This window comes from Fukomys damarensis, unplaced genomic scaffold, assembly GCF_012274545.1.
Source record: "Fukomys damarensis isolate Sample0158 unplaced genomic scaffold, DMR_v1.0_HiC HiC_scaffold_39, whole genome shotgun sequence".
Taxonomy (NCBI): Eukaryota; Metazoa; Chordata; class Mammalia; order Rodentia; family Bathyergidae; genus Fukomys; species Fukomys damarensis.
In genome coordinates, this window is record NW_022900951.1 from 82,880,248 (window position 1) to 82,898,843 (window position 18,596).

General features: G+C 33.8%; 2 protein-coding genes across 2 annotated transcripts in view; both read left to right on the plus strand.

Moving 5' to 3' along the window:
* The window catches only part of Radx (RPA1 related single stranded DNA binding protein, X-linked), a 69,974-nt gene extending 67,278 nt beyond the window's left edge, over positions 1-2,696 (plus strand). Inside the window, 1 exon segment of the mRNA XM_019206060.2 lies at positions 2,551-2,696. Within this exon segment, the coding sequence (XP_019061605.2) occupies positions 2,551-2,696 (146 nt within the window).
* A 12,212-nt stretch (positions 2,697-14,908) lies between these two features.
* Positions 14,909-18,596, plus strand: part of Rnf128 (ring finger protein 128) — a 109,445-nt gene continuing 105,757 nt past the window's right edge. Inside the window, exon 1 of the mRNA XM_010614061.3 lies at positions 14,909-15,571. Coding sequence (XP_010612363.1) covers positions 15,166-15,571 — 406 coding nt within the window. The 5' untranslated portion in view covers positions 14,909-15,165. The remainder of the gene's footprint in view (positions 15,572-18,596) is intronic.

An 18,596-nucleotide genomic window follows, 5' to 3' on the forward strand; every position in this document is an offset into this window, starting at 1 on the left:
TGAATGTAACTATTGTATACCTAGATTGTACCAATAAATTCAATAAAAAGAAAAAATAAATAAATTATTTTAGCACATAATACTATAAATGTCCCTCTCTCTGAAAGAAGTACACAAAATTGAATTGTATAAACACATGTTTCTTTAACTCATTTTTCCCTTTGAATGTATTCTTGGCCATTTTTCATATTTGTATATAGACAGCTACCTCATTCTTTTTAGCATGCGTATCCCATATGCCACCCAAAATTAGAAAATTCAGTGAGACTGATTTTCTGGTAGACTATGCAACATTTCATACTTAACTGACTTGTTAATGTGAAGATACAAGTATAGTAGTTTATTTCTGTTGCTTTGGAGTTGATGAGTATATATTATCACTAGATAAATTATTCTGGTAATAGTTTACTACGTTTTCTAAGAAACTTCCACAGTAGCTACCTATTTTCAACAACCAGAAGTGTGGACACAGATGTTTAAAACATTACATTTGAATAGAAATATTATTAGACCATAAAGTAAATTTCCAGACGTTGTTTAATAACCCCTAAAATTTTCAAATAGTTTTTATTTTTAGTGCAGTATAAGAATAGAAATCACACCTGAATATAGTTTTGAAATCTTTGCCTGTGATTTTCAGCAATAGCTATTTGTTTACCCCCATTCCCGCATTTATGTGGCATGAAAACTTAGTTCTCTTCTAATTATAATAGCCAAACACAGACATTCCATTTGACAGTTTTTAAATCCATATGAAAATTTCATGTTAGCTTATTGAGCAACTACATATACAGGCCTGAAATATGACAGAAAACACTTCGAGTACATTCAAAATCAGACAGAAGACTCCAAAAGTTACTGCATTTTAACTCTAGTAACACACTCACAATTGTAACACAGGAAAGATTTGCTATTTTAATTAAGATTTAAGCCCATTATCAAGAATGAAAGATGTGTGCATTTAAAGTTTTGATAAACATTGTCAAATTGTCAATTTAATTAACACTTAAATGAAAAGCAAGAGTGCCATTTTACTTATACCCTTGTAAAATATAAGATTTATGAGCTTGAAAATCTTCATATTTTCTGGGCATTTATAGTTGTTCTATGAACTATACAGAACTTTCAATGGTTTTATTTTTCCATTTGCCTATGAGTATTCTTTTTCTTATAATTTATAAATTATCTTTTTGTATTAAAAATTAACTACTTGTCATGTGTTACAAATATATTTACCCATTTTGATCTTGTGGTTTTATGCCGCAGCACTTCATCAAAACTTAACCAGGCGATTTACAACTCTGCTTTAGCTTTCAATTCTTGCTTCTTCAGAGCCCGCAGGCTAGACCGAAGTAAGTAATCAGTTTTCTCAGGGCTTTTCTGAGCATGTATCAAGCCCAGAATATGCATATGACCTTCTTGATCCCCCAGTCTACACAAGAGCACTTAAAAGGCCATATCACTCATATATCTCTTTTCCCAACCTCTTCTAGCCCATAATTTATAGTCTGTCTAGTGTATGTCCCAATTTATAACCCACTCAACTCCAGTGGATGATGATTTTGCTTTGCATGCTTTCAAGCTTCTAGGGAGAAATCCACTCCAGCTGTGAGAATGCTCCAAACTGAGTGAAATGAAAGTACAGCTCTTATAGGAACTGTCAAACAGGTCAAAACACACAGTCACATCTTTAAGAACAAATTCTGCATTGCTCCCTTTGGTACTAGCAATCTCAGCAAGTGTGTGAGCTGCCATCTTCCTGGCTGGCTATTATCTGAGGAATAACTGGTAGGCAGACAATTTAAAACACAAGATCTTACCACACTGCAGCAATTTTTCATTAATCTTTCTCCTTATTCTAAGTTGTGTCTGGATTCCTGAGTTTGGAAAATGTTGATTCTGAGAGTTTTTGCCATTTTATAAGATGCTTTGTAGAAAAATATATCTCTGCTGTTTTGATTGATGACATTCATCTGATCCAGTTTTGATAAAGCTGCTTGAGACTATTCAAAGCTATTTTAGTTAATAAAGCTACTTCAAAGGAAATGCACTTCAAAAAAAGCTTCAGTTACATACATATATGCATATGTGTGTGTGGATATATGTTCTATTGCTTTGTGGTTCAAGATTTTGTAAAAAAAAATGGTGATTGAATTTTAAAATAGAAAAAATTTTCACTTCCATAATGTCTCACAATATGTTTATTTGGAACCTCAATCAATGACCTTGAAAATATGTAGATTTACTTTGTTCCACCAAAAAAATATGACCTTGGAGTACCTTAATTTTATTGATATTATTGGCAATATCTGTTTGATGTGCTTATCTTTATCTGAGAAAGTTACTATATCATATCTTCTGTAAATGCATAAATTTAGTAAATGCCTAAGTTTGGTAAATGATGAATTGGAAGGAAGAAGGAGAAGATGATGAATAGTGTTAATACTGTAAGAAAAATCATCAGAGTATGTAGTTCTAAATTCAAGTAAATATTTAACTATTTTACAATACCATCTGGTTGTTTTTTATTTTTCTTTTTTTTACTTTTTGATGATATTATAAAAGCAGTAGCTGAACTGGATAGAGTATATATTTTTGGTATCTTCGATATCTGTAATTTGGGTAACAACAATGTAAAACTATACTTACAAAAAATTTATAGTCCAGAAACATACTTCTTAAAATTCATAAATTAAATTATTACACTTCATAAAGAGGACACTAAGGATATTCTATTATTTTGTTCACATTTTCAGTAACTGTATTCAGCAAAAATATTACAGAAGCACTACACCTAAGTACTTTTATGTTTATTCTATATTTGAAGATAACACACTTTACATTAGACTCATTATTGAAAAAGGTCATGAAAACAATTTGGTACATCAAAAAGTTACCTTACTTCTAAATGATTATTATTTTGGATTGTAATAATTTTCCTTCTCTGTTCATTTGTGAAGTACACTTTTATTCTGAAGTCTCAGTATAAGGCATCCTGATATACAAGAATAATTTTTCATGGAGACTGAGCATCTTTCCAATTTTATTCATATATAATGGCAAATTATGAATTTATATGTAGAAGACTAAAGTTTCATTCCCCTAAAGTGGTCAAACTGCATTTCTTACAACCAAAGCAGTTTCTATCATTTCCAAAAGCACAAGTGGATTGTTATGATCCAGTGGCCCCCAGTTCTTTAAGTATGGTCACCTGTAAAATGAATGTGCTGAATTCAAATTTCTTAAAGTTTTTCTAAACCATATTATGATTTCATATGGGTTGAATTGCTAAAATTTTTGACCAATGTGCCATATTAAGTCCTGAAGGTGCACTATGTCTATATTATTGCTGCATTTGTTTCTAATTCCAGTATGTGCAAATTTAGATGAAATATTATCTTGTGCTAACATCTTAAGTGCTCATATTGAAAGTAGAAAACAGTAACAAGGGAGTTGATTTAATTTTGGTTGCCTATTAGATTTTATTTAAATGTAAATAGCCACTCCATATTTGGGATGTTCAGTGGTTGACATCTAGATGTTAGATGAGCCAAAATGACCATCATTTGAAACTAAAGATTATTCTGTATCAAGAAGAGTGTAATTGTAGTAATGTTATTAATTTATGATTGTGCTTGTAGCCTTATACTGCTGTGGCTTCATATTCTATACACTTTAAAAGTGTTGTGTTAAAAATGGAAATAAAGTGTTTGTAAATGGGGGTTGGAGGGGGTGAAGGGAGGGCAGGAGTAAGTGGAAAAAATGAGAACTAAGACCTGGCATATAAAGTTACAAGATTCCAATAATGAATGTAACTGTACTGTATACCTAAAATGTACCAATAAACTCAACGAGGAAAAAAAGTGTTGGGTTGTCTGTGAACTTAAAGACATGCTACAATTTGCTACATTGCTAATATGAACAGTAAAGAGACAGAGATAAAGACTTCCTTGTAAAATGTGGACACAAAAAGAGATACTGGGTGCACAGAGAAGATGGAACATATGGGCCCAGAAAGGGAACCATTTGCATCTAAGGGGAGAGAATGCAGAAGAAGCAAATTGACAACACTTTAAAATTAAACTTCATGAACTGAACTTAAATGCTTTCAGTCTTTCATTCTTATAACTAGTTTAAAGGTTAATTAAAATAGTGAATCTTTCTTGTTACATTTTTTTTTTGAGACAGGGCCTTGCTCTGTAGTTCAGGCTATCCTTAAGCTCACTGTATTGCCAGGCTGACCTTGAACTTGTGGCAATCTTCCTGCCTCAGCTTCCTGAGTGCTGAGTGCTTGGATTACAGATGTACACCACCGTGCCTAGCTTTGCATGTTACAATTTTGAATGTATTATTAAAATTTAAATGCAATAACTTTAGGAGTCTCTTGTCAGATTTTGACTGTGCTCGGTGTGTTTCCTTTCATAATTTGGGGCTATGAATATACTTGCTAAGTGCGGCAAGATGAATTTTCCATGTAGATTTGAAAACTGTTGTTTATCAAATGGAATCTGGATTTTTGCATTTGGCTATTATAGCTTTTAAAAAGACAACCAAGAAGGAGAGCCACGCCTTCTCCTGCCCCAGCTGCCATTGCTCCAGCACCAGGAAGGTAGCTGCAGGGGCACCCCTGAACCCCCATAACCCCCACACACGCACTCTCAGACCTCCTACTTGTATCAGTCTTTGGACCCACTCTGAAGAGGCAGAGGTTGTCATAAAGGGTATTTTTCTGAGTTCCCAACTTTGAACATCTTTAAAGAAAGGGCATGGGAAACCTGTAGTAGAACGGTGTGGAGTTCAACTGTTCAGAAAGTTGGGGAACTCAATCTGGGCCTTGCAGCCTGAGGTCAGTCTGCGTTATGGGGTTCAGCCATCAGCTAACTGAGAGCAGGGGTCTTGTGTCCTAGCTCTGTCTGAGCCATTAAAAGGTAAATATACTATAATGAAAAGTTTGTTCACTGCAGACAGGTTCTGGACAGCTTCTTGATTTCAATTTAATTCAAGGGTGATAGACTAGTGACTACCACAGGTGGTCAGTTCCCAAGTTGTGCTTGATCATATTGTGTTGCTGATTGTATCAGTTGGGATAAAGGATTGTGGTTGATTTGATGAGCTGTTTTCTCTGATGTTATGAAGATGAGAATGTCTGTGGGTCATTAGAGACCCGGAAGCTAGGGCACAACTATATCAGGAAGATTTGGGTGATAACCCAGAAAAAAACCAAGGACAGACTGACAACAAAAATAAAAATGAGAAAACACTTAAGCAATACACAAAGACAGACTTCCAGTTCACCAATGGCAACCAGTAGGGCAAATGAGGATGAAAAGGCTAATAGTGAACCACCAGGACACCCTGCACTCAAAGCACAAGAAGTAACAAAAGAGATCAATCAGGCTCTAGAAAAATTCAAAACAGAAATAATTTCCCAGATAACCATAGAGATGATGAGCAAAATGAAAGTCATGATTTGAGACTCTAGAGCAGAAACTGACAAAAAAAATAGATGAGCTCAGGACCACGATAGAAGCCATAAAGGCCCAGCATAAGAAAGAAATGGAAACAATAAATGACCAACATAGGAAAGAAATGGAACCCATACAACACATTCAAACAGATATCCAGGAGATTAAACACTCCATTGAAAGTGTACACAACACAATAAAAGAATGCGAAGATAGACTCTCAGATATAGAAGATAAGATTGCAGTCAGTGACCATGAAAAGAGAGGTCTCTTAAAAACAGTAGGGGATCATAAGAAATAGATCCAACAACTCCTAGATGATACAAAGAAGAATAACTTAAGACTGATAGGAATCCATGAAGTAGCAGGAGAAAATGCAAATGACTTTAAAAAGCTGTTCACAAAATTAAAGACAGAAAACTTCCCAAACAGAGGTTAAGAATTTGAAATTCAGATAATTGAGGCATATAGGACCCCAACTAGCCACAATCAAAAAAATCTACACCTAGACATATAATAATCAAGATGCCAGAAACCCAACAGAAGAACAAAATACTACAAGCAGTAAGAAAAAATAAACAAATCACATGGAAAGGAAAGCCCATCAGAATCACAGCAGACTTTTTAACACAAACCCTTAGGGCAAGGAGAGCCTGAAGTGAGATATTTCAAGTACTAAAAGAGAACAACCTCCAACCTAGATTGATGTATCCAGCAAAACTCTCTTTCAAAATGGATGGGAAAATAAGATACTTTCACAACAAGGAACACCTGAGAAACTCCATGAATACCAAACCAACAATACAAGCAATTCTAAACAAGATCCTAGAAAAAGACAATGAAGGCAACAACACCATGAGGCCCAACAGAGCAAATCAAATGGGCAAGGCAATAAACTAAAAGAAGGTGAAAAAGTAAAAAGAGTCAACAAAAGGCCAATAATATAACAATAATAAATCAGTACATATCAGTTATAACCATCAATGTCAATGGCCTCAACTCAGCAATCAAGAGAAATAGACTGGCAAAATGGAAAAAGAAGTAAAATCCAACAATATGTTGTATACAAGAAACACACCTAGTGCAAAAAGAAGCCCATAGACTGAAAGTGAAAGGATGGAAAACAATCCTCCATGTGACAGGAGCCCAAAAAAAAGCAGGAGTAGCAATCTTATTTGCAGACAAAGCAAATTTCAAATCAAAACTGATTCTAGTATCATTGATGTATGAAGGTACTGTACCATACCTCTGTGAATGTAAAATATTTTGTACCTGCTTTATGATACATAGTAGTGTTCGTGCTTTATCAGAGCTATTTTTAATGATATAACTCTAGAATGTTCTTTCCAGATAATGATTAAGATGCTAAAAAAAAATGGTGCCAGGTACCACAACAGCAACAGAACTTTGCTGTTTTCTGGATATTATTCTTTTCTTTGTTTTTTTGTTTTTGTTTTTTTAATGGAATGTGCTGAATATCTATAATTTTGTTCAGATGACTGCAGAACCTGGTAAAGCTGTTGCTGCTACTGATGCATAACATACTGCTATTATTGGTCTTTTTATATAAATATAAATATATATATACATATCTATATAAATATAAATATATATATATATACATATATATAATCTGAATTTTTGGAAACTTTAACTGTGCGGTCAACTTTGGAAAAAGTTATCCCAATTTACTGTGTTGAGTTGTCATTGTACAGAAATTGACAGCCATATTGGTCTAGAAATGTTAATTTCGTTTAATTTTTATTTTTATTTTTATTTTTGTCTTTTTTTCCATTTGTACAGGGGTAACACACCTTATTAAATATGTAAGGTCATATCTACTTGGGTTTGATTACAGAAACTAAAAAAGTATTCTCTAAATGAAAAAAAGAATAAGACTACAAGAGCAAGAAGCAATTTAAATATGTTCAGGGACCATTTTCATCTTCAGAATTAAGGATTATTTTAATCTTACATCATTGCCTTTTCTCTTTTACTTTCCTTTCTAGTTTTATTTTAGGATTCCCTATTTTTAATGTTCATACAGAGATTTCTTAAACTGAAATACGGAATAGTGTCTCTGGTGTGAAAAACTATAATAGTACACAGGATTCTAATGAGATAATTAATAATGTGAAATAGGAAGTAAAGCGCTAAAGGTGTGGGGAAAGTGGGAAGGGTGGGGGAAAGGTAACAAGGGAGAGGAAATAATATGAGAAATTGAAAATAAAGTGTTTGTAAATGGGAAGGGGAGGAGAGGGTGAAGGGAGGGCAGAGACAAGGAGAAAAATTGAGAATCAAGACGTATCATGTAAAGGTACAGGATTCCAATAATGAATGTAACTGTATTGTATACCTAGATTGTACCAATAAACTCAATAAAAAGAAAAAAAAAGACAACCAAACTTCTGTGCCACATAAATTTGGGATGGTAACTTTTTCTTTTTTTGGTACTGGGGTCCTGCACTTGCAAAGCAGGTGGCAGCTAAATCCCCGGCCCTGGGATGGGGAAATCTTAAATAGCTATTGACTGAAAACCACAGGCAAAGATTTCAAACTATATACAGGTGCGATTTCTATTCTTATATTGCACTGAAGATAAAAATTATTTTAAAATTTTAGGTTTTTAAACAACTTCCAGAAATTTGCTTTATGTTCTAGTAAAGTCTCTATTCAATTTTTTTTTCAGCTTTAATTGAGTTTATTGGTACATTTTAGGGATACAGTACAGTTGCATTCATTGTTGGGATCTTGTACCTCTACATGACAAGTCTTGGTTCTCATTTTTTCCCCGTGTCCCTGCCCTCCCTTCACCCTCTACTCAAATTTGAAGTTAAACATCTGTGTCCATATTTCTGGTTGTTGAAAATGGGTAACTACTGGGCAGTTCATTTTCCGATCCCCCTCCTTTCTCTCTTAGACAGAAGCTATATTTCAATAAATTTTTCCTACTCTTAAAAAAAAAGAGGTAACTACTATGGCCTGTTCCTAGGAAAAAAATACCAAACTGTCATCAGAAGAATTTATTAAATAATAATACATAATATTCATTAACCCAAAGCAACATTAATATACCACTATGTTTGCAATTTCACATTAACAAATCAATTAATTATAAAATTTTATGTAGTCTCTCAATGAATTTTCTAATTTTGGGTGACACATGAGATATACATATTGAAATGCATGGCAACCTATTAATGGAAAGATTTGAGCACATATTCTCTTGGCTAAACATTTGTATTTATTGTCGGAACTATCCTACATTCATTTTATTTGTGATACATTTTTAAGAAATTGGAAATTCTTATTTGGTGATGCTAGTCATAGTATTTGACAAAGACTATAAAATATAAGCAATTCTTATTTTCTAATATAATTTATATAGTTTGTAATTGAATTTATTGATGTTTCATTGGGTGCCTTTTGGGGTGAATTTACTTTTTTTTACTTTGTTAAGCATTATTACCCAAAATTACATAAGTTGATAAGAGTTGAAACGTTTATTAATTAGTCCTGCTTATTTCAACAATCAACTGTTTTTAGTAAAATTTATTCAAAGAAAATGTTTTAGAACAGTTTAAAAAAAGATATGGGAGCTATATAAGGTTTTTAGTTATGTGAGATTATATTTGGGTTTGTGTGAAGCCTCCAGAAAAGAAATACTAGATGCAAACTTCTCTCTTCATCTAGGTCATGCAGCATACTCTATTATCCCTCATTCTTTCTTTCTTATAGTGATACTATTCCTAAAACTAGCCATAACTCTGTCACTAAATCCCTGTGGGATCTTAAGCAAAACCACTTAAACTGCTTGATATCAATATCTTTATTTGTAACATTTTCAAATTAATAGCCCCATATATTGCTAAGACTCATTTTGTCTGTAAGTGTAGTTATTAAAGCACTGAAAATGTCTTTTTTGAGTTAGTTTTGTGTGCCTCATGAAAATTAAAAATTTTTTGAGACAGGGTCTCACAATGTAATTCAGTCTGGCATTGAACTCACTATGGATCCCATGCTGGCCTCAAAGTTATGTTGATCTTCCTATTTCAGCCTCCTGAATGCTGTGAAAATGTAATTTTGTATTAAGAACATTTCAAAGTAATTGATGTATTATCTGTTATAGCATCTTACTGTAACCAAAAAATAAACATTGAAATTGCTTCATCCCAATTATGTTTTACTTCTTGTGGCTCTTCCTATTTTGTTGTAGATCTGAAATATATTCACTTTCTTTAAAAAGGGCACATTTTCAGGGAATAATCAAACTGTATTTTTTACAGAACTCAGACATCTGATTGTGTTTTAAGGTTACTGTGTCTGACACCTGATAGTTTAAGATCTAAAAATTTCTCCTAACAAGGCCTTAATACCTATTTTGGGTGGAGAACTGAAAGAGAAAAATGTATAATTGTCAAGACACATTGTAAGGTCAAGCTTATACTAGAAAGTCCTTTTTCAACTCTAATTTGAGAACAAAGTAGAATATTTGAAGTTATAAAAATGTCATTTGGGGGCTGGGGATTTACCTCAGTGGTTCTGCCACCTGCCTCGCAAGTGCAAGGGCCCGAGTTTGATCCCCAGTACAAAATAGATAGATAGATAGATAGATAGATAGATAGATAGATAGATAGATAGATAGATAGATAGATAAATTTTAGGTCAATTTGAGATAAATTCTAAACCCTGAGACTCGTAAAAGAGAAAGCCAAATCACTATAGTATATACTCAAATATTTGAGTGGCTACTCTGTGCTAAGCACCAGGTTACAACTACAAACACAATACAATATAAGCTAAAACAAACATGGCTCCTTTCTTAAGGAACTTACGGGAGATAGGCATTCAAATACTTAACACCAATAAGTGAGATAAATGTTTCAAAGGAAGATACATGTTTACATTCAAACATGTAAACAAAGGGAAGGGCTACTAGGAAAGTGTTTTCTGAGAAAGTGAAGTACAGAGGATTTGCAGCATAAAGTGTGAGGAAATGAATAAAGACTGATTTGACTGGAGTGCAGGAAGTGGCATATAAGATGAGACAACAGGCAAAAAGACAGGGGCTCTTAAAGAGTATACAGAGCCTAATGAGCAGTGGTAGGAACTGATTTTGTATCTTTAAAGCATTAAGAAGCCATTAAGTGACTTATGAACAATATATGTCCTGATTCCATTTACATTTTAAAATGATCTATTGGAAGGAGAGTGAAATATAAGGAGGTTGATAGAGACTAGTAGTTTTACCTCAATGCCTATTCTCTTCTATAGTAGTGAATCACCCATTTATAGCTGGATACATGGCTATGAAGCATACATGTGCGTGAAACATACATTTTCATTCTTCCTTTGTAAGTAGGTATGGCATTGTAACTAAGGTCCAATCAGTGGAAGTAAGAAAATATGGTATATAAAATTTCTGAACCACTCTCTCAAAGGTTAGGAGGGAATGCTCACTTCTCATTTTGTCCCCTTTTTGTTATGTAGAACATGCACATAATGGTGAGACATCTTGTCTCATGCCTAGAACAATATCATAGGACTGGCAGAGCTACCCGCTAGGAGTGTAGGTCCCAGCCATTATGCAATTTTATGCCTCTTCTTATTTTGGCTGTTACATGAGAAAAAATTAACTGCTGTCTTATTTAAGCCACCATTGAATAGAAAGAAATGAAACGTTTTTCCTTCTCATTTTTTATTTAAAAATTATTTTTTATTAAAAATTTTGCAGGATGCAAAATTAGAAACAAGTGAACCATCTAAGTGACAAGTGAGCAAGAGAGGTGAATATACTCAGTATAAATTTTGCAGGTAACATCAAAATACAGATTTTATTTATAAGTACCCATATTAAGCTACTGAATATTAAGTGTGAATAATCAAAAAAGTACTGTACAGTAATATCAAATGTTTGAAACTGTACTATATAGCAGTGGTTCTCAAACATGGCTTTATATTGGTATCACCTGGGAAGTTTTAAAAATTACTATGCCTTCAACTCAGCTGTGACTCTTTGGTATGCAACTAAGGATCAGAATAATTCAAAGCTCCCCAGATGATTTTGATGTGTGGACAAGTTTAAGAGTCACTGGTATATAGTACTGTTTCAAACGTTTGTTGAGGTTATTTTTTAATATTACAGTTCAAGCTTTACACAATTCTTTGAACTTATCTCTGATTTAGATGCTGCAGTTTCATATTCTTTCTCAAGAAACTTTATCATGAATTATAATGGGAAGGAAAAATTAGAAATGGATAATTTCCAAACCACTTTGATTTGCACAGAGTTCTAGCATATGAGATCTGGGTAAGACCTTATAGATAAATCCTAGTCCACCTTCTTTTATTTTAGAAGTAAAGGAAAAAAAGAGCTACAGAGGTTTGTTTCTTTTTTTTTTTGTAAGGATATAATAGTTGTTGAGAATCATTACTTTTGTAAAATTTTGATTGGTAAGATACTTCACAAATATTCAGAGTACCACTTAAAGTATAACTAAACACCAAAACTCTTTTGGGGTGTGGAGATTGAACCCAGTATTTGCACTGAGATATATCCCAGCCCCTTTATAAATTTTTATTATGAGACACGGTCTCTCTAAGTCACCCAGGCTGGGCTCAAACTTGTCATTATCCTGCCTTAGCTTTTCAAAGTGCTGGGATTACAGACCTACACCACCTTTATAGATTGGATGTTGAAGCACAAAAAGTTTGAAATAAAATGACAGCAACTAATCTGTCAAAAAAAAAAAGAATTAGATCCAGTTACTACTACCTATCAAGTTACATAAACTAAAGTTCCTAAACTTAATGCATAGGAATTATCTGACAGTACTTAAATGAGAAATCATAGGTTTTTCTTCAGATTCTGACTCAGGATGATAGGAGGTAGACCAAATGATCTTCATTTTAATAAACTTCCAATGTTTAATGTAATGTAATGATTGTAATGTAGATGTTCCACAGACAAAAGCAAGTACTGACTGCTCTTACCCTCCAGCAAATTTAAAAAAAAAATACACAGATAGGTATTTGCTATTGTAAGACTAATTTTACTTAACAGCAAAATTTTTAAAGCAATTTAATACTATCTTTGTAAATTATGACTCTCTGAAGTCTGTAAAAGGAAAACATGAAAGCACATTTTTTTTTTTACTGGGGATGTAACTCAGGACCTTGTGATTGTGAGGCAGGCACAAAGCCACTGAGCTAAATCCCCAGCCCATGAAAGCACTTATACACAAGTTATACAATATTGTTATCATATAAACTCATGAACTTCAACCTGCAGAACAGTTTAACCTAATATGTTAGTAAAATTCTCTTTATTACCCCAGCACTGCTACAAAGTGTTATAGGAAATTTTTCATTTTTAAGAATATGATGATGGCAAAAATAGAATGTAAATATTTTTTTTAAATCTCACTACAATTTAGCTAACTTCTCACTAATGTTTTTTATTAATATATGTTTGCTGTACATAATGATCACATTCATAGTGGGAGATCTGCACATGTACCTAACACATTTTAATTTTTTGTTGCCTTTCCCTTCCCTCCATCCATGAACAAGTTCTTCCTGTGCCCTAAGAGCTATCCTCCATTTCGCTCTCTAACCAGTTTTTAACATAGACATGTGAATGTGGCGTTTATGGATTAGCTTTACCAGTGGCTAAGGCTGTGGGCGTGGTGGGCATCCCTAAGAACAATAACTACCAAGCTTGTGACTACAACACTGACTCTACAATCTTGTGAGAAGATTTTCCTTTAGGTGCAATTTAACAACTAGTACAAATGGTTAAATCAAATTTTGAGAAATTCACTAATTTAATTATATTTTGAATGATGATGTTGTATTTATCACAAATGACTGCCCATCAATAATCAGTAAATTGGTGCACTGCCAGTAATATTTGTAAAAACAATAGCATTTCTATTTTCAGTCTGATGATTTTCTCTAACTCATTAAAATGATATTGCAAATAGCAAAATGAAAACCTATTTGTGTTTACTATTAAATAGATCACAAACTAATAGATGACCTTTAAACTTTTGATTCAATTATATGAATTATATGATTATTATGTGTACAGTTCTACTAATATGAAGGGCTGTGAAGAGAAATGCCGATAAATAGTTGGAGCTGTGATATGATAGAAAGGCTTATATTTGTATTTTGCACCTGTTAGGATTTATTCAGCAAGTTTTACTGTTGATTCCCAGAACTTCTTACCCGTGCTCGGTGGTATTAACTGTAAATTCCCACCTGCAGGCTCCATTGCAAGGCTAATATCTCAGATACAAAAGAACAGTCAAGTAAGGGGAAGAAGCAACTTCATTCATCATTTTGAACCATGCTTTCTATTTACTCTTATCCTATCTTCTTCACTCTTGTAGTCTTCCTGACTCAAAAATACTTCTTTTCCGGGAATTTAGCTTAGTGGCGTTGCGCCTTCCTCGAAATCGCGAGGTTCTGAGTTCAATCCCCAGTACTGGGAAACACACACACACACACACACACACACACACACACTGTTGTAAGAATACTTGCCTTGGACTATGGACTACCACAGTTAACTTGCTTGCCTTCCTTTTGACCTGGTGGTTTTCGACCTCTCTGACAACCTGATGCTTCTTTGTCTAGATTGCTGACTCTTGGCCCAATGAGATTCTTTTTATCTACTTTTGTCTTGTCTGTTCATCTGTTCCTTCAGCCACCCTTAGCACACATTGCAGTCTCCCTATCCCAGCAAATTGCCCAGAGCAGTTGACCCTCTAGCAATGTGTATCCAACTGCTCTTAGTTTCTAATGTACACCTGATTTTAAAACAGAGCTTAAAAAGAAAACACCAATAAAATAAAGCTCTGTATACATTTGGAAGAACAAAAATTTAAAACTCAATGTTAAAAATTAAGCCTGGAATAGTCTTCTAGAATACAATACATGGGGGGGGGATTACTGGAATGCAGCAACTAACAGGTATCAATCAACAAATATTTGAGTACCTAACATAGGCAAGGCACTGTACTTGAAAGGAAAGGATCTCTTGGCTGAAATGTTTACTTTCTAATGTATAAACAACATTGCAGAGGATATTCCCTGGGGAGCTTGCTAAGGAAAATTCCACAAAGAAATTAGGTGGGTGGGGTGGTAAAATGCTTTCTTCTAATGCCACAGTAATTAAAATTATGGATCTTAACTTGCTCCCGGCTGAACTGGTTGATCGCATATTCCAACGGGGCTTGGAAAACCAGTTTAGTATTGTAGATATTCTGAGAGAGGTGACTTTCAGCTTTGTCACATGTGATTCCCAAGAGTCCAGTTCCTCATTCCAATCTACTCCTTGTTTATTAAAGTGCATTCGCTGGAACAGTAAGAAGAAAAAAAAAGTTCACTGCAGGGAAGTCATCCAATCCTGACTTGTAGAATAACGTTGATAGAGTTATGTATTACTGAGATAATTTGGTCAAGGGTTATATGTGTGTGTACCATTGGAGGAGGGAGAGGCAAGGGGACTGCAGATAACTAAAGTGAAAAAGAGCTGATGCATTGAGAGCTTTTGTTGCTAAAGGTGAGATCAGTTACCTGCCTGCAACTGAAATTTCAAACTTCTGTTTAGCAGGGACATGAGTGCACAATGGTGACTGATAGCTGGGAATATTAGCAGACATCTTAAGTTTTATGCTCAGCTAAAGGAGCAATGAACCGGGAAAATAAGTCCAGTTTTTTTCAGCTTCTTGTGATTTTTACTTTTTTACCTAAAAGTACACCATCATTTTTAATTGATGCCTATGTGACTGTGACTTACTACAATGAAACTAGCAACTACACCACAACAGAGACATGTGAGTGTGGCGTTTATGGATTAGCCTCACCAGTGGCTAAGGCTGTGGGAGTGGTGGGCATCCCTAAGAACAATAACTACCAAGCTTGTGACTACAACACTGAGTTTACTAATACGAAGAAGCCCTGGATTGCGCTGATAGAAAGAGGTAATTGTACATTTTCAGAAAAAATTCAAACAGCAGTCAGAAGAAATGCAGATGCTGTTGTGATTTACAATGCTCCAGAGACTGGCAACCAGACAATACAAATGGCAAATTTTGGTAAGTCTTAATTGATTCCCAAAGAGAGTTAATGCCTTTGTTTATGTTAAAATGATATTTCCACCTTGAATTAGTCTGGGATCTGGTGATGAAGTTATAAAACAATTTTACCATACATTTTCTTGTGTGGCACCACTTAAAATGACTTTATTATTATTCAGAATTTTTTTAACTAACATGCCGCAAAGATGATAGCAATTCATGAAGTGATTCCTATTTACTTTCATGTTTTTGTAGCTCTGTTAGTTTCTTCAGCATGAATTGCTTTTTACTAAACTGTGCCTTTATCTCTAAACATTTTTGAAAGTCTTAATTTGATTATTGTTATTTGTACTTTTCTGTTTGATTCATTTTCCTTGCAAAAGGATTACATATATTCAAGTATGTGAAACTACAATACTTAATGTAATTAAACAATGGCATATTGTAAGTGCTTAAAATGTTATAGAAATGAGAATTTATCCATTATGTGTATAAAGATTTTAATCTCTTTGAGGCACTAATATAAAACTGTTCTGTAAGAAATATTATTCATTTAAAAACATGGCAGAAATAGAGTGATACTGTAATTCACATCAAAGATAAATATCTTCCTTAGAAATATTTATCAGCATTTAAAATTTGTTTTTAAAATTTCATTTGAAAAAAATGGCCATATTTACAGGTGTAGAAAACACTCATAAAAAAATTTAAAAGAACGCAAAAATATGGAGCTGGTGGTGTGTTTGCCTGACATGTGCAAGGCCCTAGTTGGATCCCCAGCACTGCAAAAAAGCAAAGTAAAATAAAAGTACAAAAATATCATATTAAAAAGTATGCTACAAATTCAGCCATCAAACTCACTGCCAGGTTTTGGAGCCATCATATATTGTTAGAGCTCCTCTGAAAACTAAAGGAAATTATTTAAGAAAAACAATGATCTGACTAATATCCACAATAGACTATAGCTACAGGCCTTTAATTTTGAGATAAAAAGTGTTTCTTGTATTTACAATTGATTTGAAACCTGAAAATGGGATGGTGACCACTTTAGTAGATAAATATTGAGAAGTAGGAAAAATATGTTCAAATGGGAAGGGGAACAAGAAGGGGAGGGGAAAGGGAAGCAAAAGAAAGGGGAAAAAGAAAAGGAAAGGAAAAAATGGAAACAAAGCTTTTGTAAATAAGAAGGGGAAGATGGGTTGAATGGAAGAGAGGGGAATGGGAAGAAAAAAGAATCACGATATGGACAGGTACAAATTCCCTATGATGAATGCGATCATTAGTATATCAAAAGTGTACCAATAAGGTTAATTTTTTAAAAGAAATGTTTACTTATGACTTAAGTAATTTGAATTACCTTATTTATTAACTTTGTAAGGGAATTTACTTCTGAGGTTGACAATTTTATTTTATTTTGTAAAAAATAGTGGCACTTGGGGCCAGGGATTTAGCTCAGTGGTTCTACCGCCTGCCTCACAAAAGCAAGGTCTTGAGTTTGATCCCCAGTAACAAAAATGATGATGATGATGATGATGATGATGATGATGATGTCACTTTTCAAATAAATAGATTTTTTTAACCAGTGAGGACTTCTGATCCAAGTTTTCTACATTGCAGGTAGGGATTTGTTGTTTATTTTTATCCCAAGTTTAGCCAAAGGAAATAATTACAAACAAGCCAAGAGCTGACAGGAAATTAATACAAGACTTTGATAACTGATGTTATCACCAACAAATTTAGCCTGTAAGAAAATTAAGCAGACTTCAGAATCATAAAAAGGAGGAAATCAAATTTGTATTATCAATAATAAAGTACTTAGAACATTCTATTTTATATATATCCAGTAGGGAAGTTTAATACTAATGTTTCAAAATCAAGCTGCTATATCTCTGGATATTGAAAAAAACAGATGTGGTCTTTCGGCAGTACAAAATTACTGTAAATATACCAAAACTCTGCTTGCTACCTTTTCTAACACTTCCTGGATTTTGTCAGAGTGTAGTCATTCACAGTCTTTTTTCTTTCAAGCTAAAGCATTTCAAAAGTATCCCCTAAATATTCCTATAATTTTACAAGTTTTTATTATTTTTGTAGAAAGGAAACTGTAGATTTTTGTGATGTAAATTGAGAATTATACCCATTCTAGGGAAACTACTTCCTTTGTATTTAAACTTAGAGATCATGAGTGCTCTAGGTTTCCTCTCACATACACAGTTACATTCTGTTTATTCACTCTCCTACTATTTTTAAAGTATGAGCAGTATCAAACTAAATTGTAGCCCTATTTTCAAAACTTGCTGTGCAATCTGCAATAGTAACCAACATCTAGTGAAACAGAGGATCTCAACCACTAATTTTTTTTTTTTTTTTGTACCAGAGATCGAACTCAGGTCCTTGCGCTTGCAAGTCAACCACTAAATTTAACGTATTTACCAAAACTCAATTAGAGTAAGTCTCTCCAAATGTATGTGTACCATTACTGGAATATGTGGCTCTGAATAGGAGTTTTTTCTAATTTTTTTTGTTTTTTATTAGTATTGATTTTGGGGGGGGTGGAACTCGGGACCTTGTGCTTGCAAGGCAGGTGGCTAGTATTGGTTTTTTAGTACATAATTATCACATTCTTTGTGGGCAAGAGATTTTAAAAAGAGGCAGTTAGACTTACCACTCAATATATATACCTCTAATGTAATCAAAGACATGCAACCAAAACCTTTTTTTAAAGCTGCAGCATTACCCCTCCTTCAAAATAAGTAAAGCAAGCTGGGTACAGTGGCTTGTGCCTCTGTAATCCCAGCTACTTGGGAGACTAGACTGGGAAACCTCATGAGACCCCATCTCATGATGAATGGATGGATGGATGGATGGATAATGAAGTAAAATAAGAACATTGTAAAAGATAGTATAATGATAGAAGGGAGGGAGAGACAGAGAAATGTTAATCAATGGGTGCTAAATTATAGTTTAATATCAGCAAGAATTTCTACTGTGGTATTGCCCAGTAGGAAAACTATAGATGATATAAGATACACTATATATATAT